The sequence below is a fragment of the Rhinoraja longicauda genome, chromosome 6, assembly GCF_053455715.1.
Source record: "Rhinoraja longicauda isolate Sanriku21f chromosome 6, sRhiLon1.1, whole genome shotgun sequence".
In the NCBI taxonomy this organism is placed as follows: Eukaryota; Metazoa; Chordata; class Chondrichthyes; order Rajiformes; family Arhynchobatidae; genus Rhinoraja; species Rhinoraja longicauda.
Genome location: NC_135958.1, coordinates 16,262,880 through 16,276,357, shown reverse-complemented (window position 1 = coordinate 16,276,357; position 13,478 = coordinate 16,262,880). Strand labels below are relative to the sequence as shown.

The following is a 13,478-nucleotide window of genomic DNA, read 5'->3' as shown; positions in this document are numbered from 1 at the left end:
AGTGGTCAAAGAACAAACGGGGGGATAGAGCTAGGTAGAGGAGGAAGAAAGGCATTAATGAACAACAAAATACTCGTGGAGAAGTGCACAAAAATACTAGAAGGAAATCTGCTTAAAATGTGAACGGTAAGGATTGGAAAGTTTTCCCTTGAAATTAGTGAACTAAGAGTATCAATGGCTTTAATGTGTCTGGTTGTAATGCAAGATAGTTTCTTGGGCCTGCATTTGCGTCTGAACAGTTTGGGAACAAAGTGAAGGATTAAAATGATAGCCAACTGGATGCTTATTATACATTGAACAAATATTCTGTGCAGTAGTCACTGTTTAGCTTTTGATCTCCTTACTCTTGAAGAAAGAACACTGAGCCACAAATGTGTTTTGGAAGAATTGCAGGTTAATTAGCTATTTCATCCAGGAAGCCATTTGGTGTCCAGGATGGTGGAAATTGACTATGTAAAGGGACAGATGTGTATCTTTGATTATCTAAAAGTACTGGGGAAAGGAGAGTACTCATTGGCTTACTCTTCCCATCCTGACCAGTGTCTTGGAAGGAGAGATCTTTTCAGAATGCTGAGAAGAGAGGGTGGGATCAGAAATGACCAAGATTGAACTGTCATATGTAAAGGCTGGTGCTGTGCAAGACATTGACAATGCTATCCTTATTCTGGGTAGGAAGGTGAGAGCAGAAATGCAGGAAATGAAACATATATCTGAGTGTCTTATCAATTTACAGTGAAGGGAAATCTGTCTTTGAGGATGAGGAAAGTTTACCTGAAGTTATGGTATGGAAGGTGGCATTGTCAAATGAGGTGGAGAATTGAATGATAGGATGCAATGTTGTAAGAAAGGAGATCACAGGATCATGAGAAAATTTGCATATAAATTCAGGGTCTTGGGAAGAGAGTTGAGTAAAATTATAAAGTAGCTTATAACAATGTAAACATTTTTATTCTCTCAGGCGGTACGCAAACAGAAACCAGAATGAAACTGACCGTTCATCTAATGGCGACATGTCCTCTGGATCATCATCGAACAGTATTTCTCTTTCTTTACGACGTCAAGCCTTGGCAGTTGCAGCTGAAAGAAGACGCCTTCAGCAGCAGCAGGACTCTGGTTTTGACGATGCAAGACTGAGAACACGGAATCTTGATACATCCTGAATTGCATGTTTGGCTCTGCTTTTGCTTGCAGAGTAAGAGCAGGAGGAGCAGCATCCCAAACCACTCTGCAAAGCCATGCCATTGAGCTGGGACGTTACACTGTCGCATATACTGTAGCTGCACTAAAGGAGCCAGAGCTAACAGTATTTGGGGTGGGAAGTGGCATGGATGATTTTTTAAAATATATATATACAGCTTTTGTGGAAACAGTAAACGACTTTATACCTGCAAAAGTAAAATTTAATAGCTGCAAGTGTCTGGAAGCTACTTTTTAAACTCAAAGGAATATATGCAGTGTACGGGTTTGCCGTGTTGGACTGTGAAAGGCTGTCTAGTTCTGTGAACTCATTGGGCAGTGCAACATAGTTTCTTGGGGCATAATCAGCAAAGCTGATGTGCAGTGATGTTTGACAGTCATGTTAACCACCTCATTGTTTCCATCATGCAAGAAACAGAACAATTTTACACAAGTTTTTCACCAGCCCCTCATACCATCCTTTTCTGCAAATTATATTATTACCTTTGCTACTTCAATCGTTTCCTTGCCTGTAAGGAACAAGAGTTTTAATATTGTTTGGTTTTATTTTAATCCTTGGCTGTCTTGTTTCGAATTGCCCATGTAACCTGAACTGTGGTGCCATCATTTGTTGAGTCCAAACATTTCATGTTGAGGGTAATTTTGTATTATCTGGTAGTTTCAGTTTGTGTAATTGGCATTGGATTGGTTTGTTATTTGGCTGCCTAATGGGTTGTTACTTTTTTGGAAATGTAGTGTGGAGATTTAAAATGATGTGATGGAGTTACAAAGTAACATTCCATATTTTCATTAAGATTTTAAGCGCTAAATTTAATAGGCATGGAAAAACTTCAATCCTGCTTCTCAGAATTAATTCACGTGTAACACAGCTCCCCCTATAACCACATCTCTTGTTATAACCTGTAATGGAAATTAAGAACTGTATCTAATATATACAAATATATACGAGTAGCAGGTGGGAACATCTTCAGAGCCTGCATTCTGCCTGTTCAGGATACATCTGGTGCTCAGTTTGGCAGTATCTAGTCAGAAAATTTCTTCACAGATCTAAATCTTTGAGGTGGTTAGACATTTTTATCCAACTCTCTATTGTATTTGTGCATGATCGATATTGCTGATCATGTAACAACATGAACATTATTTTAAAGTATTGCATTTTCACTGCATTTAGCATAATTTCTGGAATTGGCCACATGTAAATTAGATTCCTTCAATATTTTATTTCCCACGTGTTTTGAACGTGTACTGATTTTCATAATTGTATGCAATATTTCAGATAATTGGTACTGACCTAAATTTTATTGAGTATTTCCATGTAGACACTTGGGTTTCATGGTAGGTCATTGTATACTGGAAAAGCATGAAAGAATACTTGTTGGTTCCTGCTTTGACTAATGTTTGGATGTTTTGCCACAATCACGGCTACAGCTACAAAGTTTTGGCACAGCTTTTTTTCAGAAATCTTTTTGGGAAGAGAAAATAAAAGAATAAATCCCAGTATTCTGTTTCGGTTCTTTGTAAATGAAATAACTTGCTAGAGAATTAGTTCAGCAACCAAAATTACATAGAGTTTGAACCTGATTTTAATTTTTATCCATGAATACTCAAAAGGAACGGTGTTCTGATTTTTTTCTTCACATTCTACACATGACAATGGTTAGGCAGGAATGCAACTGCTCACTGGTGATTATACCTTTATATTAGCTTTGTAGATAGGTTTTGGGAGGGAATGAGATCTTCATATGTCAGTGCAATGTGAGCATGTTGTTACTTTTTCTTAACTGAACTGATGTAAATTGTGGTAGGAACACTTTAATATGCACTTATTAATGAAGAGTCTCTTTGGACCTTATTGTGTCAAACTGAGGAATGAGTGGAGGTGTAGGACTTTGCAAAAAGCTTTGTTGTGATGCTTGCCTTTGAGAGGACTTCAACTATAGTTTTGCATATTTTAAGCACTATTACCACATTTTCATTTTTTACAATTATTTAAATAAAATGCAATTTTTGGTTTCTCAAAATGAATATTGTGAGAATCATTTTTGCCTTAGTGGTGCTTCTCAGGCTACTGCACCCAAACTTGTTGCAGAACTTTATTGATCGTGTACAATTTGTCATAAAACACTCGCCTTGCACTACAAATACGTTAACATAAAGTTACAAATAAACAGCATTTGTGTGATGTCGATCAACACCTACTGTGAAAGATTCTTTTGGAAAGTTCACATTCTAAAGAAGGAATCTTGTTTTAATCAATATGCGTTTTGTTTGGTTTATTGTCACGTGTACCGAGTTACAGTGAAAAGCATTTGTTGCCTACTAACCAGTCAGCAGAAAGACAATACAGGTACATGATTACAATTGATCCATTTACAGTGTATCGATACATGATAAGGGAATAACATTTGGTGCAAGGTAAAGCCAGCAAAATCCGATCAAGGATAGTCCAAGTGTCACCAAAGAGGTAGATAGTAAGTAGTTCAGCACTGCTCTCTGGTTGTGGTAGAGATGTAAATTAATGTAAAGTGAAATGAAAATTAATGTTGTATCGGGAATGAATAGTATCTAACAATTTTGTTTCCTGTACTTTTTTTAAAAAAAGCCTCCAGCCACTGCCCCATCATTCCAACATAACTACCATTTCACCAATCATTTTTTCCCCTTCCTTTGTTTTAACTTTCTCCCTATTGCCTTTCCTTACTTCCCCAGGTGATTAATAGTAAGATTGTAATACTTGGGTTTACCACAGTATAATGCAGCATGAGACTCCCTTTATCAAAATTATCAAAAGATAATTGAGGAATGGATGTTGAGTTCTTTCACTGCAGCTGTATGAACTTTTCCAGTTCTTTATATTATGGTCTGTAGAAAATTGTCTAGGTGAAGAAATTTCTGTACGATTTCATCAAATCAGCTTTCAAAATCTGGGATTTTGCCACCAGCATTTTTGTTTTGCAATGTTTCTTTAAGTTGTTGAAACATTGACCTGGAGTTAGTTGATTGGGGCATGCAACTGGTACCTGCTCAGATTTTCCCCTTATCTCACATTTACTGGATTCATAAGGGCAAATCAGCTGGGCATTATCCTGGGCCCAGCAAGGTCCTGAACACAACTTTGTGCAATTTAATCTTGGCACATGGACAACCTAAACAAGCCCTGCACACTAAACAGCTAGATCCTCAGTTTTGCTGGGTGTTAAAATGTAAACCTTTGGGAATTATTAAATTAGTTAATGAAATGTTAAAACTTGGTGCAGTAGTTTAACTCTATTTTCAATTCAAATTAATCCCTTGTTACAATAAGATATCTAGTGACATGAATGGGATTCCGTGCTGAATCTTGTCTTTAATTGTAGTAACATTATTATTATAGTTATTTATTTATTATAAGGAAGCAGAAAAGAGAACTATCACATAGAAAACCAAGCCATGATTCCACTTCAGTATTGCCTTTTGCAATTTTCCTGCCCAATAACCATGCAAACCTGAGAGAATAAATACATTTTTTTTGGACTGTGGGTGAAATTGTGATATGAAGAACAGATGAAATGGGAGCTTCAGTCAAGATTTAATTAACCATGATCTTTTTGAAGTAGGTTTGATGTTAGTTTTCTTTACACCCAAAACCCCAAAATTTGAAACCCAGACACTCAAATTTATAGTTACCTCTGAACATTTACTGACATTGACTGGCAGATTAGACCTTGGAAAAACAGTAACAGTGAGGGCAGAGGTTGGGGAATGACTGGGATTAAAAATTGTCGCTTAAAGCTACCTAGCACAAATAATCGGTTAAAGTACACTTTTAAAACTAGTTAAACAATATTATACTTATTCAACATATTTGAACTTTTGTTCTATAGAAGAACTATCCATATTTTTTATGGGTTTGGGTCACAGTTTTATATTGTTCACAAAGATCTTCCCTGAGTGTTCTAAACTTGTCAGGTGGCCAGTCTGGCTCTGCCAGGTCTCTGATACCCCAAACCACTCCCTGCCCTCCTTAATGGACAACCAGTCTGTCAGAGCGTTTGGAGTGGGAAGTGAGGGAGAAACGTCCTCTCACAGGACGAGTTTTGATGAAACGAAGCAGTGTCATTACAGTGGACTCTTACAGCCAGCAACGGAATGAAGTCCCGCCTTCGACCAGCATGCGTGTTGCCTGGTTGATGTCATCGGATAGCAACGGCGAGACGCTGCAACAGGAGGAGCGCGGGGGCGGCTCGACGGACGACCCGAGAACGCAACCAGCAGGAAGACCAGGCCACGAACGGGTGCCGAGGTGAGGAAAGGGGCGGGAAACAAAGGTTAGGCGGAATGAAAGGTCAGGCGGAATGAAAGGCTGAACCTGGGGCGGGGGCGGGGGCGGGAGCAGTCGGGCCTGTGCATTACCGACCGGGCTGTTTGCACTGGTTGGCCCGTCCGATACTCAGTACAGGGGAGTCTGCAGGTCGGCTCGGGAGTGGGAATATCTGACTAGAGTAGAGGTGGTGTCTTAAGCGGAACGCCACCGACGCCAATAATTGTGGGGGGGTTTTGCGTTTGATGGCCAATAATCAGAGTTCAAGATGAGTTTCATGTTTTGAAATTGCTGGGTGGACACCAATCTACTTGATACCCAATGATCCCCGTGTTTACAATATCACCACAGTACCCGTTTTACTTTATTCAAAAGTGTCTCTATTGTGACAGGAACGGCGAAAAATAGTGCAGATGCTTTGGAGAGAGGAAACATTTCGGTTCGATGACATTTCATCGCCACGTAACCTCTGCTCCTAAACCTGGCAATGTTACTTTGTAAATTATATTCATAGCAGGCAGCGTTTCGTTCAATTAGTGTAACATCCCGCTGGGTTTTGGCGAGTGAAAATTTTCATTATCAATTGCTGGTCAGCTTCCCAACTACCCCACATTCATATCAGTTTAATCTACAACATCAAACTCACTGCCATAAATATCCTGGGCCCAATCAGTAAGGAGCTGTGCAGTTTCAGGGTTGATGTAAACAAATCAGATTACGTAGGCAGATTGAAGCAAATGCTGCCTGAATAATCCTTCTGATCGTCAAATCCACATCCACACCATTGTGGTAGTCAGCGATCTCATGCTTTTTGGAATATGCAATGTCTTTGAGGTGCAATGATTCTGATGGAACGTTATCGATTGGAAATGTTAACTTTTTCTCTCTCTGAAGATGCTGCCTGACCAGCTGTTTTCAGTATTTTCTGTTTGTGTCTTGTTTTTGTTATATACCAATTTCACCATAATATTCTCTAACTTTAGTACTAGTTCCTGATATATGCATTTAACCAAGCCACTTATTTTGCTGTTTATGCAACTGTTGGCAATATATATAATATCTGTTGATGCAATGAATGCATTCAGTATAATAAATTCCATTATGTTGTCAATGTGACATCCTCTTCCCTGTGTCCCACCTAGACCCATGCCTATTTCTTCCCTCCCCTTCCCCTTCCACCTATATTCCTTCCTCTGGCATCACAATTCGCATCTCTTCTATCCTTATCGCGTACCTTTTGTCTTCTCATCTCTGTCCAACCATCTGCCTATCAAAACAAAAGCCCTCACCTGTATCTGGTTATCACATAACAGGCTTTGCCCTGCCACTCTTCTCTTTGTTTTCTTCCCCCCCACCACAATCTGTCTGAAGAAGCATCCCAACCCGAAATCCATGTTCTGCTGAGATGATGTCTGACCTGCTGAGTTACTCCCCCAATTTGTCTTTTTTTTGTAAATCAGCATCTGCTGTTCCTTGTTACTCTATCTAGTAGCATTTACGTCATAAGGTCATAACTGAATGGAATAGAATTAGGCCATTTGGCCCATTAAGTCTACTCTGCCATTCCACCATGGCTGATCTATCTCTCCCTCCTAACCCCATTCTCCTGTCTTCACCCCATAGCCTCTGACACCTGTACTAATCAATAATCTATCTATCTCTGCCTTAAAAATATACACTGACTTGGCCTCCACAGCCTTCTGTGGCAAAAAAATCCACAGATTCATCACCCTCTGACAAAATAAATTTCTCCACATCTTCCTAAAAGAACATCCTTTAATTCTGAGTCTATGACCTCCAGTCCTAGATTCTCCCACTAGTGGAAACATAGTCTCCACATCCACTCTATCCAAGCCTTTCACTCTTCTGTATGTTTCAATGAGTTCCCCTCTCATTCTTCTAAACAAGTACAGGCCCAGTGCTGACAAAAACCCACATCATAGGTTAACCTACTCATTCCTGGGATAATTCCTGTAACTCTCCTCTGAACCCTCTCCAGAGCCAGCACATCCTTCCTCAGATATGGCGCCCAAAATTGCTCACAATATTCCAAATGTGGCCTTACCAGCTCCTTTGAGGGCCTCAGCATCACATCCCTGTTTTTGTACACAAGCCCTCTTAATATAAATGCTAGCATTGAGTTTGCTTTCTTTACAACCGATTCGACTTGCAGATTAACTTTTTGGGAATCCTACACCAGCACTCCCAAGTCCCTTTGCACCTTTGTTTTCTGGATTCTCTTTCCATTTAGAAAATAGTCTACGCCTTTATTCATACTACCAAAATGCATGACTGCACACTTTGCTACACTATATTCCATCTGCCACTTCTCTGCCCGCTCGCCCAACATGTTCAAGTCCTCCTGCAGAGTCCCTGCATTCATGACACTCCCTGCCCTTCCACCTATTTTCGTAATAATAGTCGTATTTTTTTCGTAATAATAATGTCCTTCCACCTATTTTGGTCAAACCTGGCCACCTTTCAATCCCCCGTCCAAATCATTAATATGCAATGTGAGGAGTAGCGACCCCAGCACTGACCCCTGCAGAATACCACTAGTTACTGGCAACCAACCAGTAAAAGCCCCCTTTATTGCCACTCTTTGTCTTCTGCCATCCAGCCAACCTGCTATTTATGCTAGTATCTGCTCTTTGATACTGTGGGCTCACATCTTCTAAATAATCTTTATCTTTTAAATAAACAATGTTGTTCAATAAACATCTGATGGCAGCTTGCATTTTTAATGCCATTAGTTGGGCAACGATAGCAATTAGCCAATTTTCTGTTGTGAATCCAGGTTTCTTTAGTATAAAATTCTAATTTTGTACAATTTGTATAAAATAATTTGCATGTTCTGATACCTCGCCATCCCTCCCATTCCCATATTTCTGAATGGTTTTAGAACATGTTCATAGTGATTATCTTTTTTTCATTTGGTACCTCCAGTTGAGAACCATGCTCGTTCCAGTGTTCAGCCTCAAGTTAAACCACAGAATCAACCCTCGAATGGTGACTGTGGGAAAATATGATGGCATACATCCCTGCTTGACTGCTGCAACACAGGCTGGAAAGGTACTGCTTCTTGAACTATTGTTACAAAGTGAAGGAGTGTAATAATCAATGGGGGTACTGAGTGAGGGTTTATAGCTATCAACAAACTGAACTAGGGGCAGTGGCTTAGTTTTAGGACATTGTGTAGCCAAACGGAGAGGCGATGGCACAGTGGTGTTATCACTAGATTAGTAACCGAGATACCCAGGGCAAAGTACTGAGGACATCATGGGTTCTAATCCCACCACAGGGCAGAGGTGATAAATTTAAATTCAAATTCTGGAATGAATACATTTATTGTTGTAAAGAACCATCTGATTCACTAATGTTCAGTAGGAGAGGAAATATATCAGACTTACTTGGTCTCCAGAGCCACAGTAATGTGGTTGATGATTAACTGTCCTCTACAATGGCATAGCAAGCCATTCAATTATAATAAACTCCAAGAGCGGCATAAAGAAGCCAAAGCGGTCGGTTCACCCAGAATTGTCCTGGGCACTGGAAATTACAATTGAAAATACTGCCCTGTTGATAGTTTCAATGTCATCCTGACTTGGAAATATATCACCATCACTGGGTCAAAATCCTAGAGCTCCCACTCTAACAGCATTGTGGATGTACCCACAGCTCAACAACTGCAGCGACTCAAGAAGGCACCTTCTCAAGGGAACATTTGGAATCTATATACTATAACTCATTTGTTTGTTTGTTCATGAACTACAGCCAAAACGGTACATGATAGCGAGACAATTTTAGACCCACCTTACTCACCGTCGTCCCTTTGGTGCTAATGGAAGAAGTTTCATTGAAATCAGTCTTATATTTTTAAACTTATTCACATTTTAAAGTTTAAATCTATCTCGTAGGGAGGGAGGGGGAGGGAGGATTAGGGGGGTTGATGGAGATGGAGGAGGGGGAGGGTGGAAGGATAAGGGGGGGTTGAGGGGGATGGAGCGGGTGGGGGGAAGGGTCAAGGGGGAGGGGAAGGAAGGAGGGGGGGAGGGGGAGGAGAGGGTGCTGCACCAATGCAGGAGAGGTTTGGGCCCAACGGGTCCACTTAGGTTGGCAATAAATGCTGCGTCATTCCGCAAAGCCCACTATGCTTGTGGGGGGGGAATCATTAAAACAATGATGACACAAACGTTTTGTATCACTTTAAATAACCAGTACTGGGTGAGGGACAAGAGCAATTAGTAGAAATTTTAGCTATGAGCATGAACACTGAATAAAGTTCTGAATCTTTCAACAGAAAATCAAAACAACAGTCTGCATTTATCAGGAATAGCATCATGAAGATCTTTAACCAATAACCTTAACTTGTAATATTATAGTATCTTTAACATAGGAAAACAATGATCCAGGATCCCATAATTCTACCTCAAAAATAACAATACTTTGGGTGCAGACAGCATCAGAAACTTCAGAGGTGAAGAATATCAGTCACAAATCCACAAACTCAATCTTGTCTGGAAAAAGTAGTAGATGCCAGGTGATGTTGGAACTGCTGTAAGTACATCTTCGAGAAAGGCGACTACAGAGGGACTGCCACAGAGAATGTCATCATCAGATGCTCCATTGCTCGTCCCATTGGCTGAAGAACTCCCCATATTAAAGCATGAATTCCATCCATCTGGAGATTATGTGCGCATGAACTATGTCCTACAATACAATACAATACATCTTTATTGTCATTGTACAGGGGTACAACGAGATTGGGAATGCGCCTCTGATACGATGCAATAAATTAATTAGCTAATCAGTATTAATTTAAACAACCCAATGAAACAAATTAGAACAGTTTTAAAACAGAATAAAGTGCAAGTAGATCTGTGCTGGTTCACTGTGCGATGTGACCATCCGGCTCAGCAGGACCGGTTCATAGCAGCTATGGCCCTGGGGATGAAGCTGTTCCTGAGTCTTGGGGTGCGGGCGTAGAAGGCCTTGTATCGTCTGCCCGATGGTAGAAGTTCGAACAGACTCTGAGAACTCCGAAAGGAGCAGCATCAGCCTCCTTCAATCGTGCAGAAATCTTTGCTTCGATAAGTTGACCCTCATCAAATTTGGTTACCCATCAAATTTTGTCTCCATCTTACATTTGCTCCAAGATAGCATACAAATCAAGATATTCATCAATTTATCCATGACGGTGTCAAAAAAGGCTACATCAGTGCCCAACACTTCTTAACCTTGCTCACTGTAATGTTGCACTTCACCTCCAAGAAGATTCATGTGGGAATTAAGTTCATGCGAACTGTTCTACATATGGTGACTGCACACAAAAGCAATTGTATCCCAATCCTCATTAGTCGTTGTATTGTGCAGATGACACTTGCATTTGCTCATGCTCAGAGGCCAAACACCAAAACCTGATCAACTCATTCACCAAAACATACAGTTGGCTGGGCCTGCACTCAACATCTGCAAGACCAAGGCCCTCTACCAACCTGCTCACACTGTCCTAAATAATATATGTTCACAGCAAGAACTTGGAAAATTGGGGCCTCTTCTCATTATGTTGCAGGGTTGGACATTCAGTGAATGTTAGGTCACTGGAGAGTACATTGTTCCCTGAAAGTGGTTTAGCAGGTAGACCGAGGGGTGGTCTTCATCAGTCAGAGCATTGAGCACAGGAGTTGGGACTTTATATTGCAGTTGCTCAAGACATTGGTGAGATTTACACTTGGAGTATTGTGCATCGTTTTCATTACTCCAGCAGAGGAAATATGTCATTAATTTGGAAAGAGAACACAGTATTAGAATGTTGCCAGGACTCAAAGGCCTGAGTTATAGGGGGAGGTTGGGCAGGCTAGGACTTTATTCCCTGCAGTGTAAATTGAGTGATTATCGTATGGAGGTGTATAAAATATGATGTGACTTCTGACAGTGCATGTTAGGTCACTGGGAGTGTTGTAGAACAGGGGACTTGGGTATACAAGTACATAGTTCCCTATGACTCGTGCAGTCGAACATGTTGAGTTCTATATCCTTTGTCATGCTTGTAATTGTGGACTGTTAATCTTGTTACCCTGTTCCTTTTTTGGCCCATCCCAGAGGATTTTGATGTGGCAATCCACTTACTGATAAACACAAATAAGTAATTTTTCTTCACTTTAAATAGAAGTTTTGTTAAGCTTTTAGTGAGCAATCACCAAGATTGCATTTGTGATGCCACTTCCTTTAATGGACATGAATTTTCAACTCATATTTACCATGGGGTGCCTTTGGTAAGAATCAATTGTCTTTCCTGCAAAGTGGTCTCAACAGTCAAAACTATATTTATTGAAAGCTTTCATCTTCTATAGATAGGGAGGGTTAACATATCACTTAATGTGTTTTTTTTAACATAATTTAATGCTTTTGGCTTTTTTTGTGGGTCTTGAATCTTCTATCATGTTGCCAATCACAATATCGTAGAATTTAGAAACATTTCTTATTTGAACATTTAACATTAATATTATTTAAGTTCCATTGATAATTGCAGTTGTATGAGATATTAATGATGCATTTTATTTGTGCAGTAATCTTCAGGAGTATATATGACAAATATTTCAGAGCTATATGTGCAGTTTCATTTGAAATCGTAATGAAATGGCATACCAAGGGGTAAAAGATTTTCACTATTTTCGAATATTTTGAACTGTTGAGACAACATATCTGATTTTGAATGTGACAGGGCTATCTTGCTTTAAGCATTTGATTTGTTGTAGATGGTAACGATTTGCTGTTTATTTTAGGTTTTTATCCACAACCCCCATATCCGTAGCCAGCGTGTTGTTGCCAATCATTTGTTGCAAGGTGGCCTGGATTCCGACACCTACCTCCTGAATATAAATCAGAATGTCAGCTGTCTAACTGCAGGAATACTTAATCCCACACTCGGCCATGACACGTTGCTTGTCGGCACACAGACTAACCTACTGGCATATGATGTACATAACAACTCGGATGTTTTCTATAAGGAGGTAAGATTTTAATCCATCACTTGAATGCAGAGCAGCCATATGCTAAAGGCTTTGGAACATCCCGAGATGTTTTACTCCCAATATTTTTGAAATGTCTTTAAAGTGTAATGTAGGAGATCCTGCCTTTTTTTTTTTTTTTTTTTTTTGCAAAGCCAGCTCCCACAAGTCCCAATCTGATAATGACGAGATCATTTCTCTTTTATAAAGATTTTGCTTGGCTGTGAAATATTATATTTTCAAAAGATAATCTTTGCATCAGAGTTGTTTGATTCCAAGCAGTGTTCCGAATATGTGCTCATTGAAAATCCTGCCAGCTTTGCCAAAAAAAGATCTTTTTAATTTGATAAATTTTGTGTTTCTCGTTGTCAATGTCAAATGCTTGTTATCTAATTAGATTTCAATATGGTTTTTGGAGCTTGTGGCCTATTTTATCCAGACTTTTGTTAGAGTCCCAGGTTCGATTCTAACAATGGGTGCTGCCAGTACGGAGTTTGCACGTTCTCCCTGTGACAACATGGGTTTTCTCCGGGTGCTCCTGTTTCCTCCCACATTTCAAAGACTTACATACTTGTAGGCTAATTGGCTTCTGTAAAATAGTAAATAGTCACTAATGTCTAGGATAGTGCTTGTGTTCAGGGTGATTGCCGGTCAGCTTGAACTCGGTGGGCTGAAGGGTCTGTTTCCATGCTGATCACTAAAGTCTAAACATCAGGCCTTCCACAATCAACATCCTCAGAAGCCATTGTTAAACGATCATACAAATATTGTGCCCGCAAGAGGAAGTTACTGCTGGGGATTCTGTGATGGATGACTTGTCATTTCTACCCCAAATCTTTCCCTCCATCTGCTTGGTACTGTGTCTAGAATGTGATGAAAACTCTCCACTTGTTGAATACAGCACCAATAGCTTTCAATGAGTTCAACACCAGGCAGAGCAACCTGTGTGATTTACACCCACTCATCACCAT

At 40.0% G+C, this 13,478-nt stretch overlaps 2 protein-coding genes across 5 annotated transcripts in view; both read left to right on the top strand.

Annotated features, from left to right (window-relative positions):
- amfra (autocrine motility factor receptor a) overlaps nucleotides 1-3,654 on the top strand; it is a 61,592-nt gene extending 57,938 nt beyond the window's left edge. For both annotated transcript variants that reach the window (XM_078400558.1, XM_078400557.1), the window contains one exon: nucleotides 959-3,654. In XM_078400558.1, coding sequence (XP_078256684.1) covers nucleotides 959-1,160 — 202 coding nt within the window. In that variant the 3' untranslated portion in view covers nucleotides 1,161-3,654. The remainder of the gene's footprint in view (nucleotides 1-958) is intronic.
- Nucleotides 3,655-5,349: 1,695 nt separating this feature from the next.
- bbs2 (Bardet-Biedl syndrome 2) overlaps nucleotides 5,350-13,478 on the top strand; it is a 46,507-nt gene continuing 38,378 nt past the window's right edge. For 2 of the 3 annotated variants that reach the window (XM_078400546.1, XM_078400545.1), the window contains exons 1-3: nucleotides 5,350-5,479; nucleotides 8,444-8,569; nucleotides 12,283-12,510. In XM_078400546.1, the coding sequence (XP_078256672.1) occupies nucleotides 8,453-8,569; nucleotides 12,283-12,510 (345 nt within the window). In that variant the 5' untranslated portion in view covers nucleotides 5,350-5,479; nucleotides 8,444-8,452. Of the gene's footprint in view, nucleotides 5,480-8,441; nucleotides 8,570-12,282; nucleotides 12,511-13,478 lie in introns of those variants that run through there. The other variant, XM_078400547.1, reaches the window with a different exon arrangement.